The following is a 17,076-nucleotide window of genomic DNA, read 5'->3' as shown; positions in this document are numbered from 1 at the left end:
GCATTCTGTTTCCAACAGTGCCTAATCCAGGTTACAAGTACCTGGCAAGATTCTAAAACAGTACGATATATTTTATGCTGTTTTATCCTAGAAATAAGCAGTGAATTTTCCCCAAGTCCATTTAATAATGGCTTATATTCTTTTAGGGAGCTATCCAAATCTTTTTTTTTTTTTTTAACCCTGCTAAGCTAACCGCTTTTACTACATTCTCTGGCAATGAATTCCAGAGTTTAATTGCACATTAAGTGAAGAAACATTTTCTCTGATTCTTTTAAATTTATTACTTTGTAGCTTTATTGCGTGCCTACTAGACCTAGAGGCATATTTTCAAAGCACTTAGCCTCCCAAAGTTCCATAGAAACCTATGGAACTTAGCCTCCCAAAGTGCTTTGAAAATATGCCTCCTAGTATTTTTGGAAAGAGTAAACAACCGATTCACATCTACCCATTCTAATCCATTCATTATTTTATAGATGTTGAGAAAACTTAGTAAGTACCTCAAGGAGCCATTAGCTTACGGAAAGGGTAGTAGAATTAAGAGTACTGGGTAAAACTGAAAGATGTATATTGCTAATAGAGTAAACAAAGGTTAAAAATCTGCTGTGATATGCAAAATAAGTAGCTGAAAAGATAAGGGGGGGGGGGGGAGGGAGGCTATCCATGAATTACAAGAAATTACTGAAAGAGGAAGCTGGACAAGAATGTAGTATTCTGAGAGAGGGGCAGGAGTAGGACTACAGAAAGAGGAATACAGGAATGGAAGCGAGAGACTTTTTGAGTCAGTTTTAGATTACCTTGTTCACAAAGAAGTAACCAAGCTAAAAGTAGACAGTGTGAAACTAGATGGGATACTATCTGGTGATATTAAGGGTCCTTACCAATTTAAATGAGGGAGGTTCTGGCAGATTCGCTAACTTTATCAATATTACATAGAGTTTGGAGGACTTGAGACTGGCAGATTTAATTTCTTTTGTATTTATATGCCGTAGTATCTGAAAGTTCTACACGACTGGAAAAAAAACACACACATTCAGCAAATAAGACAGATACCTAATATGATACCTAATCTATAGTGCCAGTTTTCAGTTTCACGTCTATGAAGGCTTTCACTTCCGAAATGACTGAAACAATAATTGTTTCAGGATCAGAATTAAGTCTGTGTGCAGTAGCACCTCTGCAGAGTTTGAATTTCCCGTTGTCCTTGTCATACAGCCTTGTTCAAAGGAAATAATCAGAAGTCTTAAACCCAAATAAGTGGTGGCAATAATTTAGAGCATCAGAGAATGAACTTCAATCTTTTAAGCTGTACAATATTATATATTGTCCCCTTTAGCATTGATTGTGCATGGGGGGCCTTTAGGACTAATTGAACTGCTTTTTGTTGGGCTGTACTTAGTTTTTAATGTAAACTTTTCTTTTTCTTAGTATCCAAAGAAAAGAAAGAACATCATCCGACTGCTCAGGGTGAAAGTAATGCTTCTGAGTTAGCATCTGACAAGGTAAGAAATTTCATACACATCCTTTACGGTCAGGATTGTGCCTTTTCCTAGTTTGATCATTTCTAAAATCTTGTGGTGGTGATATGCTCTAAATTAAAATGTGGTCCATTACCAGTGAGATACAGGTAAAGCAAGGTCACTTTCTGGGTGGTGCCGAAGATTAAAATTTAAAAAGGTTAAAGCAGTTGGTCCCTAGCTTTTGTTGTTTCACCTCGGAGTATGAGGTCGGCACTAGTGTTGATAGTCACTTGTTGCTGTACAGCCCTTCTCGGCAGTAGCTCAACCATTCTGCACAAATGGGTTGTTATCGCTGCCTGCCAGCAGGTGGAGGTAGAGAAAAGACTGAAGTCTACCAGTGACATCACCAGTAATAAGCTGTGATTCTCCCTGGAAGATTCCAGTAGTTTTCTCTACCTTCAGCAGGCGGTAGGTTGCTGTTGAGTGCCCGAGTCCCTGGCCTAGCACACCCTGTGCTGGTCATGGCCGCACAGCATAGTTGAACTTAAGGGCTTATAAGATTTGTTCCATGCCTAGTCGAGCGCAGAGTTTGTCTCTGCAGTCTCCAATTCGCTCTTAATAGTGCTACTGGCTGCGGCTTCAGGCTTGGTCCTCTGGGACCTTGCCCAGCAACCCTGTGAGGTGGACTCCCCGGGCTCTTCTGCAAACCCAGGTTCCTTTTTTTGTGGAGTCTGTTGGGCCTTCCCTGTATAAGGAATAGAGCTGTTTTTTGCTGTTACAGCAGCTTTCAGAGCTCTGTTTAAAAAACCCCAAAACAAAACCCCAAGGACAGAATAGAGCTTTAATTGGGGAGGTCCCTTTCAATGGCAAGTGAGGGATTTCCACAATTAACTTCCAAGAAGAGCCCAGGGAGCATTGGAACTGAGGGAATCCCCCAGCAGGCTCCCCATCCCCCCCAACAAGAATTTAACCCGTCCCCCCAACAAGAATTTAACGGTACATAAAAAAAATTCTGGTCAGCTCTCTGTCTCCCTCTGGATTTGAGCCACAGCACTGCAGTCAAGGAAGGAACGGAAGTTGGAACTTGTAACACTCCGGTGCACGCATGTAAAATTTGTTTCTGACTCACTGGTACTGTGTGCTGAGAGGTCGCCACATAACCACGCCAGTAGGTCAGGTGACATCTTATGCTCGTGCTTGTGTCGGAGCTGATGTCTGTGCATCAGCCCAGGAGCAAAGAGGATTAATAATAACATAGTAAGTGACGACAAAGACCTGAATGGTCCATCCAGTCTGCCCAGTAGTCAAACTTGTTATCAATTCATGATTAAATAGAGTGTGATATCATATACTTGATTATGGTCTTTCTTTGGTGTTTCTGGAACATAGACCATATTAGTCTATCCAGCCCTATCCTTATGTTCCAAGTGCTGGAGTTGCCGTCGAAGCCCACTCCAGTCGATTTGTTTTCTTATTTGTGGGACACAGACTGTAAAAGTCTGTCCAGCACTGTCCTCATGTTCCAGCCACTGAAGTAAGCCCTTTCCAGACCATCCTAAACCAGATTGCCATGTATGAAACACAGACCATACAAGTCTGCCTGGTATTGGCCCTAGTTCATCACATCCTTCTGAGGGTTCTGTTGAATGAGTGCTTCTTATGGTTAAGGATTCTGGGTTTTTTCATCCCTTGGGGATTGTTTGGGATGGGTCTTGGACAACTTTTCCTTTGTTATAGGAATGTTGGAGAGCTAGTGGCTGTACCGTGTCTGTATAGAGCAGGGCTCAAAACTCTCTTAAAGTTGTTTGCTTCTGATGGCTGAGGGGCACAACCCCATTCATTCTGAACTGGTATAGTTGAACCTAAAGACTAGGAAAATTGTTGTTTTACCTGTTAATTTTCTTTTTCCTTTCACTCTCTTGGAATTATGAAAAGTGTTTAATTTTCTAGAATTTTCACTATGCCTCTGAAATTTGCCTTTCTTCGATGGCCTTGTTGTCGGTCTCCAAACAGTTGCTCACTTCTGGCCTGAACCATATAGCTCTTGGTTAGTTTGAGCCACAGGATGCCTGACTAGTGCTGGTCTGTGGACGTTTAGGTATTGTGTGGCTGTCTCTGAGAGAGCTGCATAGTGTAGGGTGATGGGGAGGGCTGTTTGGCGCTATTTAGTTGAATGAGGATAGGGGAGCAGTTGGACAGACAGTGGGGTAGCTGGAGGTTGGGTGAGGGGAGTGGCTGGTGAGTAGGAGGAGCAGTTATGTGGTTGAGCAGGGCAAACAGTTGAGAATGAAGGTTAGGGGGTTGAGAGAGGAGACTGGGTGAGGATGTTGGTAGAGAGAGAGACAATAAAAACGGTGGGAAAATTAAAGTGGGGCAAGAGCATATTAGCATCCTTAGTAAATCAGATTCTGTGTTTAAAGCTGAAGAAACCTAGGACCGAGTCAGCAGAATTCCTGAACCTCCTCTTCATCAGACATCCTCCCCTCGTACTTTTAACTTCAGCCGAGGCAATGGGGTGATGGTAAGAGCTCTTAAGTTTTCGATGTGACACATGTTCTGCTGAAAATGTGTTAAAACCTAAAATAAGTAGATCGTTGTCTGGGAGGTGAGCTGATAAATGCGTTTTTTTTTGTAGAACTATTGTCTGTCACCCCGCACTGAAACTCTTCTTTTGACAGAAGCCTGTGGAGGATGAAGAGGAGCTGTCTGAGCTGCGTTTACGTCTTCTAGCACTACAGTCTGCCAGTAAGAATTGGTGTGAGAGAAAGCAGCAGGTGATGAAGGAAAGCAAAGAGAAATTGGCAAAGCCGAGAACTTTGCATCAGAAGGTGAAATCCGCAAAGCCACATTCATCGAAGAAAGTGATCAGCCCAACATGTGCTGGTAATGCCATTAATAACCTGCTAATAAGTGGGAAAGTGTGGGGTATAAGTGTTACAAATAAATAATAAATGAATTCAAAGTACGTTGTCCCTGATCTATTCTGTTCTGGGAGTGTCCTTGTATGAGGTTTCTGAAGATCAGAAATTGTCTTTAAGAGTTTGAATTGTATAGTGAAGTCTTGCACTGCTTGTAGTAAACACTTTTTCTTTTTAATTTGAAGCCAAGCAAGCTTTGAGGAAACAAAAAACAAAAGCCTGGAAGAAAATGCAGCAGCAGAAAGAACAAGAGAGGCTGCAAAAGGAGGAAGAGGAACAGAAAAAGCAAGTGGAGGATGAGGAACGGAAGAAAAGAGAAGAGGAGATCAGGAAAATACGGGACCTCTCCAATCAGGAGGAGCAGTATAATCGCTTCATGAAGCTCGTAGGGGGGAAGAGGAAATCGAGGAGCAAGGTAGAAATTTCCAGTGCTCTGGTTGAAGTTATTTTGACAGAGCAGACTCAGGTTTTCTAAATGCTACTTTTCTTACAGAAAGCTTGATGGATAAATGAAACCTCCTCCCAGCACAGGTGGTGTAGGAGGTAGAAAGTCCTTTAAGGGCCAGAAATGTTTCCATGTACAATATATTTCTGTTCGAAGTATTTTGCAAGTTGATCTATGCATGAAAACATTTACATTTTTTTGGGTGGGCAGTGATGACAGTTTTTAGGTGCTATGCATTAACAATCATATTTGATTATCGAAACCAAAAGACTATCTTCCTTTATCACATCAATAACTGCCTTAGCTTTTTGGGTTCTACTGTACCAGCTGTCATATTAGCTGGGGTCTTTACCCATAGCTAGAGATGCAGGACCTTAGGTGACGATTTCTCATGTGAAAGAGCTTTTATCCTGTGTGCCGAGGTAAGTCACTAAAAGGCAAAGCCAGCCTAGCAGTTTGTAAACTGTATTTTGTCAGAGTCCTCCTCACCCTTGTATCCTTTTTCTAAAGCAGCATTTTTTTTTTTTACATCACAGTAGATAAAGGTTTTGCAAAATTGTCACACCAATTTAGTGATCTGCAGCTCTGTTAGTATCTGCTTCACTGAATCTGGCCCCCCTCCCAATCTTTGCAAATGCTTTGCCTTTGTTACATATTTTTTTTCTCTCTAAATTTTTATTAGGAATTTAGTGGTATGAACTAAGCACATCTCAAACCCAATACAGTGATAAGAACACTTGCATCTTCAAAGACAATACATTATGCTGTCACAACCCCCCTCCCCCACAAAAAACAAAACAATTCTCATAGTCCTGTAGAGTCCACTGTTCCTTCCTTCAGCAGACTCTCTTAGCGTTCAGAATTCCACCTTTCTGTTACATCTTGTCTACAGTTATCTCTTACATAGTAACATAGTAGATGACGGCAGAAAAAGACCTGCACGGTCCATTCAGTCTGCCCAACAAGATAACTCATATGTGCTACTTTTTGTGTTTACCCTACTTTGATTTGTACCTGTGCTCTTCAGGGCACAGACCGTATAAGTCTGCCCAGCACTATCCCCGCCTCCCAACCACTGGCTCTGGCACAGACCGTACAAGTCTTCCCAGCACTATCCCCGCCTCCCAACCACCAGCCCCACCTCCCACCACCAGCTCTGGCACAGACCGTATAAGTCTGCCCAGCACTATCCCCGCCTCCCAACCACCAGCCCCACCTCCCAACCACTGGCTCTGGCACAGACCGTACAAGTCTTCCCAGCACTATCCCCGCCTCCCTACCACCAGCCACGCCTCCCGATCTTGACTAAGCTCCTGAGGATCCATTCCTTCGGCACAGAATTCCTTTATGCTTATCCCACACATGTTTGAATTCCGTTAGCGTTTTCATTTCCACCACCTCCCGCGGGAGGGCATTCCAAGCATCCACTACTCTTGTTTCTTTAGTTTGTCTTGTCATACTTTCTGCATTCAGTTCATGTTCTATTCTTTTTTTTTTATTTTTTTTATTTATAAGTTTCAATTTTATATTCATGCATTACACAAAAAAATATATGGAAATATAGAAATATACAAATTTTGCAATAAACAAAGGTAAATATATCCAATAATTAGTCCCCAATATGATCCAAGTACAAAGAAATTAACAAAAAGGAAAAAGAAAAATTAGCAAAACAATGCTAGAAACAGAAGCATACATTTTGAACGCAGCCGATACATAGTATATATTATTCAAGTATTAATGAGTTCACTCTTTACTACAAATAAATTTAAGTAACTTTACTGGGTCAAAAAAAAGATAATTTGTGGAATTATGTACTATCATACAACGGCAAGGGTATCTAAGCAGAAAAGTACCACTCAAATTGAGAACTCTGGATTTAAGCTGAAGAAATTCTTTCCGTCTTTTCTGAGTGTCCCTGGCCAAATCAGGAAATATTTGGATTTTTGCCCCCAGAAAGTTTTCATTAATATGGCGAAAGTATAACTTAAAAATATTATTTCGATCGAATTCGAGAGCAAACGTTACCAAAAGAGTTGTTCTCTCAGTTATAATATCTAATGAATCTTGAAGAAAATCAGTTAAATTCATATCTGTAGGACCAGTGTCTCTTACGTTTCTAACACCCGATATATATTGAGCCCTAGTGACAGGTGGAAAATTATCTGAAGAAATAAGTAAAACTTCCGTTAGGTATTTTCTAAACATGTCCAAGGGAGAAATCATTGGAGACTTTGGGAAGCCTAAAAGCCTCAAGTTATTCCTTCGTAACTGATTTTCCAAGTATTCAGTTTTACGGGACTGGAATGCTTTATCTTTAGCAACCTCTGCTGAAAATTTTTTAAAAGTTTGTACTTCATTTTCCAGTACCTGAACTTTGGTTTCCATAGTCTCGATCCGAAATACAGCTTGTTCCTGTGTTTGTTTAACCTCCGCCATCTCTCCTCGCATATATTCTATTCTTATTTGCTACTTAATAGTGATGTTTGCATGTTCAGTGGCTTTTTGAAAATTGCACCCTCTTAATATGGCTAGAAATGGACACTTGTGGTTAGACATGTTTAAAAGAAACGACAAATAGGAGAAATGTATTTAGTAAGGTGAAGGAACAATTTTGGGAGAGATAACAGAGTAGGCTCTAAAAAAACATAGTAAATGAGATTTAAGTGCAAATCTTGAAAGTGGCCAGCATTGGAAACAGAGCATGTTAAAAATGAAATGCAGACTGAACTAATCTGGGCATCTAGTTTGATTAGACACTTTCGGTGGCAGTTTATAAAGGGATAGCATAACGAAAATACAGTTTCCCTTGTTTTACTTTGTGACATCCAAAATATTTTTTTCCAAAATTTCTTACTCAAAATTTCCACAAAACTTGGGTACAATCCAGCAATAACACAGCATAGTAAAACTTATCAGTTACTCATCCTAGCTCAGCTATACAAAACCTTTGCAATGGTCTTTTCTTGTCCTCTCTATTACCTTGCTAAAAATACCTGGCTTCAATGTTTCTTTATCCTTGGTTTTACCGCTGGGTTCAGTGCCTCCCTCTCCCCCATCACCCCCCAATGAACCCTGTTTCTGCATTGCCTATACGAAGCTCAAAATAGTAAACTTTAATGATTCAGAAGTAAACCTCTTGCTCTGTGCAACATCTTTTCCCAAATACCCTGAAATACTTTCCATTCCTTAGTGTCCTCACCAGATCAGTCCAGAATGTGTGAGTTGACCAGCAAATGGAGATGGAGAAAAAGTTCTGCATGATTCGCCCCTTAAAGGCACCATGCCAGCCTCAGATACTCAGAATTCTTCTTTTCCAGTGGACAGTGACAGGCCAGATAGTCTCCTAAACAAGTTAGAACTGTTTTAAATAGAGCTCAGCTTAAAAGGGAAGGCAGGAAGAGAAGAAAACATTTTAGTGAATATTTGGTGGTCAAGTCACTTCCCTCTGACTCCCTTTTTCCCCTTGAAGGTTTTTCTTGGAGTTGAGGTGCCTTTCAAGGATGGAAAAGTTGGCTGAGATTTATAACATTTTGCATATTGGCGGTGAAGGCACAAATGCCACGTTTTAAAATGCCGATTCAGACACCGTCTTTCTAGCATTCCTTTCAGCATCAGCTGATGTTACTCAAGTGACCATCATGAAGGGCTGACTCAGATGTTGACTTTCATGGTGGTGGTCTCAACAGCAGCTGAAGCACAGATCATGGAAAGACCAACTCAGTTGCTTGTTTTGTGGCATTCTTTTGCACAGAAACTGAGGCTAAAAAGGTCTGTTCATCATCCTTTCAGACTGTTAAGACAGTTTTTTTTCTTCTTAGGGAAATATCTATTTCCAAATTTGTTTTCATCTTGGGGTGGAAGTAATCCAGATGTAGTATTTGATCAATCTGGCCAAATCTTAGCCTCTATGTATCTGCAGTCCTGCCCTCTGTGTATGCTGACTTGTCTTACTACTAGTACTACTTAGCATTTCTATAGCGCTTCCAGCCTTCCCCTCAGTGTTATCTCAGATTTTAGCAGATCACAGCTCTGGTAGTTTTCTGTGGTTCAACTAGACTAACTCCTTCATTTCACATTCTCTTCTGTCTCGGAATTTCACTTCCGAGGTTTCAGTTCTGAGTATGAAGCTTAGTTCCGAGTTTCCCTTCAGAAGCCAGAATTAGGAATAGGGAGATACTTGATCTGGCTTCAGGTTAGAGGCTATCTACCCGTGTAGCTTTACATTCATCTAGTCATCAGGCATGCCATGTGGAGATGTCTCACTTGCTATGTCCTTCATTATCATTGTAACCTTTCTACAGCCTGCAAAGAGGTGGGAAAATGTGGGATACAAATGTAATAAATAAGTTTTTGGGATGATTTGGCTATGCCTGTAGAAAATTCCAGTTGGTTGTCCTTCACTTCCAGAATGTATTTCCATGCTGTACCTTCCTCTGGAGAAAGCTAGTACTTCCTCTTTGAGACGTAGAATCTTTCACTGTTTTGAGATGGCTTTTCAAGGAATGTTCAAGTGCCTCATGCTTTTCAGGATACTCTTAAGAAGTAGCTCTTAAAATCCGGAGTTTTGTCCTTTGGGCACAACTGTGTCTTTTCCAGTTCGTACTGTGATAGTTTAAGCTAATGCTTCTGCTGTCATTCTATTGCTCCTAAATTATTGTCTAGAAGTACAGGCAGAATTTGCAGCATATATAGCCATTTAGGGAATACTGTCACCTTGTATAAGAAAAGCCTTTACCAATGATAGGGAAATGTCATTTCTCCTAATAATCTCTTAATATCATGCAACAACGGATATAAATTGTTGAGCCTTGTGTGGGGCTGTATTCAAAACCCGTCCATTTTCAAGCGAAAGGACCCTTTCTGTCCCTCCTCTCCATTCACGCTAAGAACAGTATTGGATTTGGCAATCTCATGACCAGGGTGTCCAAAATATTAAAGCTTATTTCTTTAACTGAAAACCCATCCTTAATCTGGACAGCTGTGAGAATTGCTGAAAATTGAGAAGGGAAAAAAACGTTCTGAGTCCCTATTATGTTCATATGAAGCAGTTTGTTTAAAAGTCTTGTCTGGAAATCAATCAAAATCGAGTGTACATGTAAATACAACATATGTACTTAGAGTCCAAGAAACAGGGTCTTGTGTGACCCTCAGGTGCACATGTGCACCCAAGTAGTCCCTAGTTAGTCCTGTCTGTGCCCGTGTCCAGTGACCTCATGGGTAGGAAGGTAACAGGCTTACCAGTCAGTTCTATGGGGAACGTTTCACCAGGCTGCAGCTAGATTTGAGTATCCTGCTATATAAATGAACGCTGACCGACGTGCAGTGCATGCGCATTTATCTAGTAGGATACAGTTGAGGATTTCTCTGTAGGAATCACACAAGCAATGTATACAAACTGAAGTAAAAAATATACTTCACTACAAAATGTAATACTGCTACTATAATACATGGAGAGCCTACACAGAGCTAAAATGAGCTCTAACAGCGTCCTTTCCGGCCCTGAAAACAGAGCACTAGGCGCGCCTGCATACAGGAGACCTTCTCCCTTGGGCACACCACTGGCTGTTCCCACTCTGCCACGGCTCCTTTTTCCGAAAAGCAAAACACTTACTTTCACTTTCTGCAATGGAGTGAAACGCAGCTCATGCACGAAGGGGCTTCTGACCAGAGGCTGCAACCCCAGTCCCAGCCTCTGCGCAGCTGATAGCCACTGGCTCCAGCTCAGCAGCCTCATGGTTGCAAGCTGACTGCTCTGAGAACCGAAGGAATGCCCAGCAAGCGCGCTACTGGAGAACGCAAAGCTGGCAAATAAAGGAATGACTGTAAAGAGGAACGAAAGTATAACTTGACCTTCCACGGGAAGCCAATACAACTTTATCAGTAGTGGTGTGGTTTGCTCAGATTTATTTACATGGCAAAGAAGTTGTGCCAGTGTATTCTAAAGTGTCTGTAACTTTACAAACAGCTGACAGATGGAATCACTATATAAACTGTAACAATATTTTAATTGAGTTTGTATGTAAGCTTGAACTAGAATTTTAAACTAATCAAACTGGAAATAACTCCTTGTGCTTCAAAGTTGTTTTAATTTCCAAAAAAACTTTACAAATCAAAATATTAACTTGGTGTTCGATACAGAGCAAAGAGTCCAAAATGACTCCCAAGACACACAGAGTAGACTCAGAATTGAAGTCTAAGTCATTAACCCTTCTCTCATTTTTCACAACAAAAATGTTGCCCGTTTTAACGGGCTTCACGGCTTGTTCTTCAATAAAAAGTAGCACTGCTTTTTAAAGACCAAAATAGTTACTAGACTCTGCCCTTCTTGCTGACTTGATAATTGTTACTTCTTTCCTAAATAATAAAAGGAAACTTTTTCCATTATACTTTGTCCTGGAAGTTGTATGACTTTTAAAGCCTGGTTTATAGATTATTTCAGTGGATGATAGGCTAGAAAAGTAAGGCCTGTTCTAAGGCTGTTGTGGTTTAGTGTAGTTATTTAAAGATAAAAGTTTAAAAAAAAATGTTGCTACATTACTGTAATGCAGTGGTTGTACTTACCAGTTGATTGGGCTTTTTGTCGGTCTGATTTATAATAAAAAAAAAAAAAGAATTTACACTTAAACCCTATATATATTCGCACATGTTCACAATGTTTTCTTTCTTTTTATGCTTTCAGTCCTCTGATTTAGACTTAAGATGGTCATTAGATAAGGTTTCCATGGAAGGTGCAGGAGGCATTTATCAGTATGATAATTACGATGAAGTTGCCATGGATACAGACAGTGAAACTGGTTCACCAGGTAAGTATGTAATATGTGTGTGTTTAGCATGATTGAATGCAGTCACATGACTGCCACATGAAGTTCACATTAAATAAGATAGCACTAGACCACAAATAGTTTAACATTAAACAATTTTTATTGAACAATTGAAGAAAATGCAAAAGAACAAATATTGTTCAACATTTTCACCCTATATTCCCTTCCCATTCCCTTCCTCCCCCCTTGCCCTCCTCAAATGAACACCCCATACAAGCCAGAGTCAAATACAGACGGGCTTGGACTCTTATATTTTTTGTTAAATGTGTACCCTGCGCTTTCCCACTCATGGCAGGCTCAATGCGGCTTACATGGGGCAGTGGAGCTGCCTGTGCCTGAAGTGGGAATCGAACTCAGTTCCTCAGTTCCCCAGGACCAAAGTCCACCACCCTAACCACTAGGCCACTCCTCCACTGTTGCTACTATTTGAGATTCTACATGGAATGTTGCTATTCCACTAGCAACATTCCATGTAGAAGTCGGCCCTTGCAGATCACCAATGTGGCCACGCAGGCTTCTGCTTCTGTGAGTCTGACGTCCTGCACGTACGTGCAGGACGTCAGACTCACAGAAACAGAAGCCTGCGCAGCCTTCTACATGGAATGTTGCTAGTGGAATAGCAACATTCCATGTAGAATCTCCAATAGTAGCAACATTCCATGTAGAATCTCCAATAGTAGCAACATTCCATGTAGAATCTCCAATAGTATCTATTTTATTTTTGTTACATTTGTACCCTGCGCTTTCCCACTCATGGCAGGCTCAATGCGGCTTACGTGGGGCAATGGAGGGTTAAGTGACTTACCCAGAGTCACAAGGAGCTGCCTGTGCCTGAAGTGGGAATCAAACTCAGTTTCTCAGTTCCCCAGGACCAGAGTCCACCACCCTAACCACTAGGCCACTCCTCCACTCCAGCCCTTCAGAACACCTACAACAGAGTGTTTTCCAGTACAACCCCCCACCCAAACGAACAACTTGCTCGGAAATAAAGGAAACCAAAAGCCCTCAACCCCAAACTTAGCAATGTAAAATGTAATGTATAAAAAGTAAGGACAGTAGTTCCCACCTGTAACATTTTTTTTCTCATCAACCACAAATAGTTTAAACAAAGTTTTTCTTGGTTTCTGTATCCAGTTGCAGTTTGCATATAGGGTCTTTTATTTTGTTCATTAGTAATTTTGTAACTTATTCCTTCAGCTTCCCCAGTGACTCCTCCTTCCCTTCCAGAGAGCCTGCCAGGATGTTTCGCTGTGTTGCCACATGTAGCTGCATTGGTACCACCTTCAGTATCGGTAAGTTACTCGTCTGGGACATTCCCTGTTCGTGTTCTGTCATGTAAAGATTCTGGATGAGCAGCACTTTGAATGCTGTGTAAAGCCAGACAGGTCGTGCTTACACTTCCTCACGTCTCGGCAATTCCATAGAGGCTTCTATTCAAGAAATCAAGACGCTAAAGATCAATTTGAACCGACTAAAATTTCTATTATGTATGAGGTGGAAGGTGAATATAGAATAATGGTACTTAAATAAATTAAATATATTTAAGTTGTTTATGATCACTTCCATTTTTAGCGTTGGCTCTGATAAAGTGGAGGATAAGTTTATTCGTAAGCAGCTTATAGTGTACCGCTGAATACTTGCTGGCAGGCTGGTTGGCTTACATATATGAATTTCCTCTTTTTCGTGTGTGTCCTAGGCTGTGCCGTCTGTAGATGGACTGTGTTCTGTTCTTCGTGAGCCTCCCCCACCCCCTCCTCCCCTTCCTCCAGAAGAACCTGAGCAGCCACCAAAGCCTCCGTTTGCTGATGAAGAAGAGGAAGAAGAGATGCTGTTACGGGAGGAGCTGCTGAAGTCTTTAGCCAACAAGCGATCTAAGCCAGAGGTACCGTAGCTTCTCATATATCGGCCTCCAGAGGGCAGCATTGGACTGAAAGTGGATGGATGCTTACACACTTTGCATCTCTGAGAAGCGTTAAAAATAGTTGGTTGATCTCTTAATCCACTGCTGGTCAGTGCAAGATCTTCGTGGTCTCTGTCAACCTTTTGCCTTTCTGTATATCACACCAATTGTTCCCCACCCCCAGACATTCTTCTAACCCTCGCCCCCACTACCCCCGGCCACTTCTAAAGGCAGGAGCAATGCCTGATCATTCCTTCCTTCATCTTTCAAAATGGCAGTGCTTGATCCTTAATGCTGCATCAGAATTTACTATTCCAGAACCTGTGGGATAGTTGTCCGTCAACCAGCAGGTGGAGATAGAGAAGAGAAAACTGAGCTGAGACGTCTTTCGCTTGGCATCCAGTCCACCTCTTCAGTTTCTTTTGTCTCCAACAGGATGGACACACTTTTCAGCCTTTGGTTATGAGTGCTTTGCTCCTGGTCTAGTTGGTCAAGTGGTCCCCAGTTGAGCTTTGTGGGTGGCTTGAGTCTGCAGAGTGATATCTGGATGTCTTCAGATTCCTATCTCTGGTGCCCTGTGAATGTACTTCCTTCCCTTCACCTCTTCTCTGTTTCCTGTGGAGCTCTCCTTTTCCAGTACAACATTTAAAAACAAAAGGGAAAAAGTTTGCTGGAGACAGTGAGACAGGCTCAGTACTGATGGTCTTTCTTATCTGTGGTAAAACTTGTGGAGACTGAGCTTAGGTGGAGCAGCTGGCATTGGGTAAGTCTGACTAAAGACTCAGAACTGCTTGGAGGGCTGCAAGGTCTACTTGGTGCAGGGGAGGGATCCTGACTCACGGCTTGGGACAGGTTGTGTTGTGCTTCTGACAGTTGGGGTGAATGACAACTCCCACGGCAGTTGAGCAGCGTGCCACACTGGAACCCACTAGCGTCGGGGTATTGAAGTGCGTGCAAGCAGGGAATCCCACAGGACGCAGAGGTAACGATCGGCAGCAGCACATCTTCGGATTTTGTTCAACATTTGAGTATTCTGAGGACTTGGGTCTCTCTAGCAGGGCTGGTACACAGTTTGATGCAGGAGAGCGTGGGGTCGGCTGGCAATGAGGAACAGCCTCTTTGATCACGTGTGAAGCACAGCCACCATTTTACAGCCTCCGGGCCTGACAGAGCATTCAGCTGCATTGGGGTCTTTGTTTTCTCCGGTGTTTATATTGTTCTAAACCCCCCCCCCCCCCCAAGGCTTATTTACTGAAGCAGGGACAGTCAGAATTTCTGCAAGATGCTTCAGTTTCTCAACCGTGCTGCCCTTCTGGCTCCTAAGTCATCTCATTTAGACCTCCAGAAGTGAAGCCGAGGTAGCCTCATCTGCGTTGTCTCGTTCTCTGATGTGGCCTCGGTCTGTTCAAAGGAGCCATTATTGAAAGAACCATTAGGGGAGGGAGAAGATCTGAAAGTACTGAGTTTGTTTCATAAAGAGAAGCTCAGTACTCTTATTTCTGAGGCACCGGCAATGCTTTTCATTGAGGAGCCTTCTGCTTCGGCATCAGGAGTTCATCAATCGTGAGGGGGCTTAAAGGTCCTTCAAAGGCCTTCCCAGTGCATCCTTACATTCAGGACCTGATGACAGCAGACTGGGTCTCGGGGCTGAGAGTGGGAAGATCCATGGTTTTCTCCTATCAGTTCCGGAGAAGAAAAATAAATTTCAGTTTCCTAGGATGAACTGGTTATGGTTGTGAATAAGAAGACTGCTGTGCTGATGGAAGGGGGCATTGCCTTAAAAGACCTACTGGGTAGGAAGCTGGAAAGCTCACTGAAACAAGCTTTTGAAGTGGCCTCTTTGGGCCTTCAAGCGACAGCATGCAGTTTGTTACAAGAGCATGCATCAGCAGTTGGCAATGCAAAACGGGCGCCATAACATCCAGCTGGAAGCGGGGTCCTCCTGCTTAGCGGATACTATTTGATATGTTATGACCCACAGTATGTCTTTGGCTGCCATAACACATCGCCGACTCTGGTTGTGGCATTGGGCAGCGGATGTAGCATTGGTCACGTCTTGATTAAATTACCCTTTTGAGGCAAGTGGCTATTTTGGAGAAGGTCCCAGTAACTTAGTGAACACAGGGTTGTGGGGAGAGGTGACTAAGCAACAATGGTTGCCGGAGATTAAGCTGAAAGCCTCGGTCATCCATCTTCAGGGGGCTCTCGATTTTGAGACGACAGATGGTATTAGCACGGTCATCAACAGTATGGTCAGAAGTCCTGCATTCAGGCACACCATTCTTTTTTTGCTGACAGGAAGTCATCCTCTCGGTCAGCTGGATCGCCCAATGCCTGCAGAGCATAGCAGTGATGCAAGGCTGATCCACTCTTCTCTTCCTCCAATGGCAGGATCTCTGGAGGAGTGGGCCAAAATCACATCAGACCAGTGGGTTCTGAAAATTCTTACAGAAGGTTACAAGTTGGAGTTCTCCCACCCATTCACTTCTCTGTCTTCTTGTTCTCCTTGTCTAAAGGGAGCCAAAGTGGTTGAGGATCAGGCCACTGTAGATTCCTTGCTGGTGCTCTGTGCCATTGTTTTCAGTTGCCCAGGCTGAACAGGGATAACATCTGCTAAACTGTCCCAAAGAAGCAAGGCTCCTTTCATCTGGTCTTAGATCTCAGAGGTCTAAATCTCTGCCTCAGAGTGTCTCCCGCTTTTGCATGGAGGCGCTAAGAGCAGTCATAGCCTTGGTTCAAACAGGAGAAATTCTCAGTCTCAAGGAAGCGTACTTACATATACCCATATCACTGCTGCATGAGAGGGTTCTACATTTTTGTGGTGCTGGACCATCACTTCTGGTATGGGGCTTTGCCCTTCAGTCTTGCCATGGCTCCAAGAGTGTTTACGAAGGTTATGGGTTGTGGTGGTGGCGTCCTTCCTTCAGTGCAGGGAATCGGTTCACATGTTTCTTGACGAGTGGCTCATTCGTGCATCATCCTATTCGCACAGTGTGGCAGCGATGGACAAAGTTGTCCCTCTTCTGCAGTTGTTGGATTGGGTGATCAATTTTGAGAAGAGCAGACTAACTCAATAGCAGGAAGGAAGAGGATTTTCTTCACTGCGTGCAGGAGGTTGAAGCTGATCAACAGCTGCTGCTTTTCCTCAGTAAAGGCAGGTGCAGGATCTGGGATTATGTCCAGGTTCTAGGGTCTATGATGGCAACGATGGAAGTGGTGCCATGGGTAAGGGCTCATATGCAGCCTTTACAGGCTACGAGGCACACAGCGACATCCCGGGCGGAGACTACCTTGCTGTCTCCAGTGGATATTTGCAAGGAGGCAATGTGGTTGACGCCGCACACCTTTGCCAAGCACTATAGGATAGACTTTGCACGTTCAGAAGGCAGTTTTAGGACTTCGGTCCTCAAGGCTGCTGCACCAGGATCCCTCCCACAGGTTCTGGAATAGTGGGAAGCTACGTGATGGAAGTAAAAATTAGGTCTTACCTGAATTTTTTTTCCATTAGTCTTTACCACTATTCCAGAGGCCC

General features: G+C 42.8%; 1 protein-coding gene across 1 annotated transcript in view; it reads left to right on the top strand.

Annotated features, from left to right (window-relative positions):
- ZFC3H1 (zinc finger C3H1-type containing) overlaps positions 1-17,076 on the top strand; it is a 134,700-nt gene that overhangs the window by 20,997 nt on the left and 96,627 nt on the right. Inside the window, 6 exon segments of the mRNA XM_030214825.1 lie at positions 1,426-1,499; positions 4,136-4,340; positions 4,561-4,790; positions 11,503-11,626; positions 12,839-12,936; positions 13,341-13,526. Of these exon segments, the coding sequence (XP_030070685.1) occupies positions 1,426-1,499; positions 4,136-4,340; positions 4,561-4,790; positions 11,503-11,626; positions 12,839-12,936; positions 13,341-13,526 (917 nt within the window).

Source organism: Microcaecilia unicolor, chromosome 9 (genome assembly GCF_901765095.1).
Source record: "Microcaecilia unicolor chromosome 9, aMicUni1.1, whole genome shotgun sequence".
NCBI lineage: Eukaryota > Metazoa > Chordata > Amphibia > Gymnophiona > Siphonopidae > Microcaecilia > Microcaecilia unicolor.
The sequence above is the reverse complement of the archived record's forward strand: the minus strand, read 5'-3'. Positions and strand labels throughout refer to the sequence as shown.